Genomic DNA, 5,591 nt, shown 5'->3' on the forward strand with positions numbered 1-5,591 from the left:
GGAATTCAGTATATAAGGGCATAGAATGTAATACCATCTAAAATATAGAGAGATTAGTATTATATCTTTTTGCAAATCAAAGGGTGCCATATATAATATCGCTTAATGAGAAATGGGTGAAAGTACCTCCTTGAGGGTAGATGGAGTTGTAATGTACCTCTGCCCAAAAGCTAAGAAAAATCACTGCAATAATTGGGTCATGTTAGCCAAAATTACTTGTAGTTTAGGGATGAGAAGGAAAAGAATCAAAGATAACAAAAGGGAAAGTGAAAATTGAGAATGCTATTAAAAGTGTAGTTTTAGCAGAGTAGAAAAGCAGAAAAACAGCTTCCAAATGGCCTCATCTCTCGATTAAAAAATTAAGCTAGGGCCTAGTAATCATGAAGACAACCACCAACCTCCTTTTGGCTTCTCAAAATGAGGAAGAATCTCTATACAGCAGGTGTCCTTGAAAGAAGTCATCACAAATATTCTCACACCAAACTGGACGGAAAAAAATAAAAAAGCTTTAGGGGGAAGAAGTTATTACTATAAGTGAAAATCATATAATTGCATTACTAATTCTAATGTTAATCCAAACTTGGCAATGTCACCATCACAAGAAACGGAAAGGGTGTGACCATTGAAAATGTGATACAAGGAGAACTCAGAAGGCGACAGAGTTAAAACTTGATCAGGCAACTATGCCTAAAAATTAGATATATCCATACTTCAAATTCAGGAATATATTTAGAATATTTCAAACCTGCAAGAAAGATGTATTTATTATCAACTTGTAATATGCAGAAAGGGTGATATAAGGTCGGTTTGGTTTAGGTGTTGAGCAAACTGAGAACCGAACTGATCAAAGCAAGGGGGATCATGACGGATGGGATATATGCAGACACGGCAATTTGGTTGACCATACAAATTCAATCATCCATTCTATACAGTTATAAATGGAGACAATTAACAAAATAATGGTTCAATCGCAAAGCAAACTTGAAACTTTCATCAAGGTTATTAAATGAGCATCTTTCGAACTAAAAAATAAATAAATAAATTTATTTCACAGAATATGAAAGAATGACTGAACTGGGAAAAAAATAAATAAATAATTATGGAGAGAAATTAAGCTGCAAAAGCCATACTGAGTCTGCAGCTGCTTGAAGTGTGACATGATCACCCCATTCACCACTCCTTCATTTAAGATGATAGTAAAAAATCGATGTTTAGTTAGCCGGAAAAAAATTGCCCAAACATAGACACAGTGCTACAAATGGAGAAGGATCATCACCTAGACATTTTCTCCAAATAGTCACCGTACTCCATGGGAACATACCCATCATATATTTCTGGATTAGATTTGAGCTGGTTAATTAAAAAAGAAAACTCAACAATCAGAATCCAACAATAAATGCATAATAGAAAGATTGGCATTAAAAAATTTCCACTAGACAAAAAACCTGATTCACGACTTGACGTCTAACAAACTTGTGACGATCAGGTGCATGAAACAACTGATCAGATAGTGCACGGAACTGTGGAGGAAGAAACATAAAATGAGTATATAAATTTTCTCTAAATACACTAAGCTACCGTAGAAAAATATAAACTATTATATGCCATTAGGAAAATCTTCTATGTTAAGCCTTTGTTCAATCCAAATCTCAGGTATGCATGCTTGCATATACTAAGGGCTTCTTTGGGCGCCATTTTCGAAAAAGATTTTTTTTTAAATGATATTTTTTTAAAATTTCTTTTACAAAAACAAAAGTGATTTTATGTTTGGATATCTCATGTAAAAAGATCTTTTTATTATCAATTATGTTTGGATAAAATAAAATAAAAGTACTTTTTTGTTCATTTATTATGTGAAAAACATCTTTTTTTTTTTAAAAAAAAAAAAATCTTTTAAAAAAGATGTAAATTGTAGCTTCTCAAAAAAAATATTTTTTTTTATTTTTCTAGTACTTTTACTTTTACTACTCGAAATTTACCAAACACATTAAAAAATAAAAAAAAAAATCTTTTTTCATTTTTATCAAAATAATGGCACCCAAACAAGCACCAAGACCTAAGATTTGGAGACACAATTCAAAGGATTGAGACTTCCTCACACATATTAGTAGCTTATATTTTTCAAAATTTATAATATAAAATTAATGAAATCTACTCAGTCCCTCTGGACCAAATGGAAAATTAGGAAACTAGGAGAAACAAACCTGACAATTACCATCACCTTGTACCTTGTGCTCCACAAAGTCATATAACTGCAACCTGTTTAAAACATTGATCAAAGTCAATTTAGCATGTTCCTTATGGTGGCGTTTGGTGGAGAGACAAAGACGGAAAGATTGAGACTGAGAGACAAAAACTAAGAGATATAGATTGAAATAAATTTCAGTATTCTGTTTGGTGCAAAATGAGAGACAGAAATTGAAACAAAAATGGAACTCTAATTTAATTTGCACACAGGGTAAAATTAGAATTAATTAATTGAAATGAGGATATTTTAGGTGTAAAATGTTATTAAAATTTCAATCTCTATCTCTAAAAATTTTAGTCCCTTGTGTCTCCACTTTTTGGAGATCCTGAAATACTGAAATTTTGAAGACAGAGACAGAAATTTTAGTACCAGTTTCTAAACTAACAAACATGAGACTGAATCTCAGTCTCTCAGTCTCTGTCTCAGTATCTCAAAACAAACGCTACCTATATGTCAGATAAAATAAATTTACAGAAACATTAATTCTTTTGACCAGGCCATTTTTTTCCCATTACAACATCTTAAATGGTACCAAAAGAAAAATACTAACTGACAACCAAAAGCAAAGGGCATAGCAATTTTCATTCATTGGGGAAACACAAAATGTAGTAGCATTTATATCAATGTTCTCAATGTAACAAAAATGTTTATGACTAATACCTATCTAGAAGCCTTTGATGATCTGATGTTGCTTCATCAACTGAAGGGATTTCTCCATTAATTTTCGGAACATGCTAGAAAACCAGGGGGGGAAAGGGGATTTAAGAACCACAGTCCAATAGATAGATAGAGGCAGTAGAATTTAAACAATTTTCAGTATCTACTGCGTAAAAAACCAAAAGAAAATGAAAAATGGCCTCCATATCAGAGTTAACTGTTTAAACCAGATGTTGCTTCATTAATCACTTATGCACAAAAATTGATAAAATACCTAGGAATAAATTTTTTTGTCAACCCAAGATTTAAAAGTAGAAAACAAAAAGCATTCACTATATATGTAAGATGAAAATGTAGTCCAGAGAGAAAACATTCCCTGGAAATTGATAAAAGCATAACTTGGTTAATTAGCTGTTTGGTACCTAAATGACCATTAAAGGATGCTAAATATCTATTTATTGCTTCAATAGCTGATCCGAAAAAGAATCTACAGAAGCAGATGAGGCTACACATACAGGAATTAGTGTCATCTCACTCAGTCGTCTCCCTACTTCATCATCAAGTGGATAATTATCAGTCAGCTCTAAGGAGTATTCCCCTGTTTCACATGGACTAGAACACGAACTCGAAGGTTCTGCATCATCAACTTCTTCTTGGGCATAATCTTGACTTGCATGAGTAAAATGTTTGATCAATTAATCAACAAATAGCCAAACAAAAAAAGGAAAAACATAAACAAGGAAGACGTAGATTTTGACTTTAATGATACCTCCCGAACAATAGTTCAACACTGAAGGGTTATGCCAATCATATGCAGGCTGAGTCTCAGAAGCATGGTATTGTTCTTCACCTCCCTGTATATACCTTGAACATTCAGCAATCTCTAGCTGTGAAAACTCTTCTTGAAGTGTACGTGCAATGATCTCATCATTCTCTACATCGTTACATTCATCATCATCATCATCATCATTGTCATTGATGTTATTGTTATTATTAATGTTATTATCATAATGGCTATGGAAGTAGTGTCCGTCATAGATGTCACAAGCATTATTGTGCTGCTGACTCATGTCACCATAGTATCCTTGTCCAAAATTAGGGTCACCATCAAGGAGATTAAGACCCCATTGAAGAACATCCGAATGCTCATATAAACCCATCTTAAAATAACAAACTTCACAAGTGATATGAAACCTTTTTCAGACCATATTGAGTTAATTCCCCCAGAAAGGTTAGACCTGCAAAAATAACATGTCGACCAAGCAATTGGAGCATCATATGTAACTAAGGCAATGACAGACAGCTAGTTTGATAGAAACAACATAACATGGAATCCTCTATATTTCAAGGCGAATCATCAAGACCTAAGCTGGAGTTTTTTTCAAATATAGATGAAAAACAAGCATGAGATAACTGCACTAGAATCTGAACTTGTAAAAGTGAAACAAGAAATGTTCATCCACATTAAATTTTGGCATGTAGAGAATCTCCTTCAACATTGACAAACGCAATCTACATGGTCAATCATGTTTGGCAGAGGGGGCAATTTGTTTTCAGACACGAGCGAAATTTTCGCAAACCAAAATAACTTTATTGCTATTATGTATTATGATTATGTATATGGAAACAAAGCAGCCCCTAACCCCACCCGTTCGTTCCCCTTGTTATTTTTATATTAAAAAAAAGGAGGGGAAAAAACAGTGGAAGTATTCTCCATGACCAACTCCATTTTAATCCAATAAGAATCTACTAACTTGAATTTGTAAAAGAAACTAGATAAAAATATTGTAAAAGTATCTGATATGATAATTGATTCCAACTTTCAAGACCACCCAATATTTTATGCATTGTCAAAGGAAACTGAAACTCCCAGTTTGCTTTCCCTCTTTTAGAGAGATAAAGAATTAGAAAGTTCCTCCTCCAGGGATCTCATGCTTCAGAAAAAGTTTGAAACACACAAAAAAATGGTAACCATCAAACACCAACTTCAACTTCATTGGATCAAACAACTATTACAACTTACACCAATCCAAAAAACACACCCGAAGCCAGAAATTTTCCACACGAAAAGTTTCCAACATCGAACACAAAAACCAAGTGATCAACAGCATGCAGAGAACAAAACATCGGAGACGAAGAAGATAAACAAATGACAGAAACTGAAACAGCACAACGAAATGAAGTAAGCATATATAAGATTGAAAAATCAAGATGTTAATAACTCTCCAACCTTCGATTCAGCACCGAATCAATTCAGAATTGAAGAAAGGGGGTTCTGGTGGTGGTTGTTTGAGTTTTGAGTTTGTGAAATGAAATCAGTGTGTAGCGCGTTGTACATAGGGAAGGTACAAATGCAATTGATGCATTCAATTGAATATTTATGTTGCGAATGAACGATAAGGAAAAATATAAAAATGGAAAATTTATATTAAAAAAAAAGCGCACTTCAATTTCACGCTCTTTAATATATACAGTTTTGGCCTTTTGGAGTTTGCCATCGCCGGTAAAGTTCGAACACGTTTGTACTTGATTGGGTTTTAAGGCGGCAATTAATATTCACAATTTTCATCTAATTATTATTATATCATATCGCTATCAGTATAATTATAATTAAAAAACAAACTCATGTTGATCCATTGCAGCAATCGTGATAACAATAATAAGAAGAAAATAATACTCATTTTTA

At 33.1% G+C, this 5,591-nt stretch overlaps 1 protein-coding gene across 1 annotated transcript in view; it reads right to left on the reverse strand.

Annotated features, from left to right (window-relative positions):
* Nucleotides 1–5,375, reverse strand: part of LOC107648617 (OTU domain-containing protein DDB_G0284757) — a 5,981-nt gene extending 606 nt beyond the window's left edge. Inside the window, exons 1-10 of the mRNA XM_016352419.2 lie at nucleotides 5,136–5,375; nucleotides 3,675–4,143; nucleotides 3,421–3,569; nucleotides 2,909–2,982; nucleotides 2,205–2,259; nucleotides 1,446–1,520; nucleotides 1,277–1,350; nucleotides 1,131–1,179; nucleotides 399–483; nucleotides 127–183 (exon numbers count right to left, since the gene is read on the reverse strand). Of these exons, the coding sequence (XP_016207905.1) occupies nucleotides 127–183; nucleotides 399–483; nucleotides 1,131–1,179; nucleotides 1,277–1,350; nucleotides 1,446–1,520; nucleotides 2,205–2,259; nucleotides 2,909–2,982; nucleotides 3,421–3,569; nucleotides 3,675–4,065 (1,009 nt within the window). The 5' untranslated portion in view covers nucleotides 4,066–4,143; nucleotides 5,136–5,375. The remainder of the gene's footprint in view (nucleotides 1–126; nucleotides 184–398; nucleotides 484–1,130; nucleotides 1,180–1,276; nucleotides 1,351–1,445; nucleotides 1,521–2,204; nucleotides 2,260–2,908; nucleotides 2,983–3,420; nucleotides 3,570–3,674; nucleotides 4,144–5,135) is intronic.

The sequence above is a fragment of the Arachis ipaensis genome, chromosome B06 (assembly GCF_000816755.2).
Source record: "Arachis ipaensis cultivar K30076 chromosome B06, Araip1.1, whole genome shotgun sequence".
NCBI lineage: Eukaryota > Viridiplantae > Streptophyta > Magnoliopsida > Fabales > Fabaceae > Arachis > Arachis ipaensis.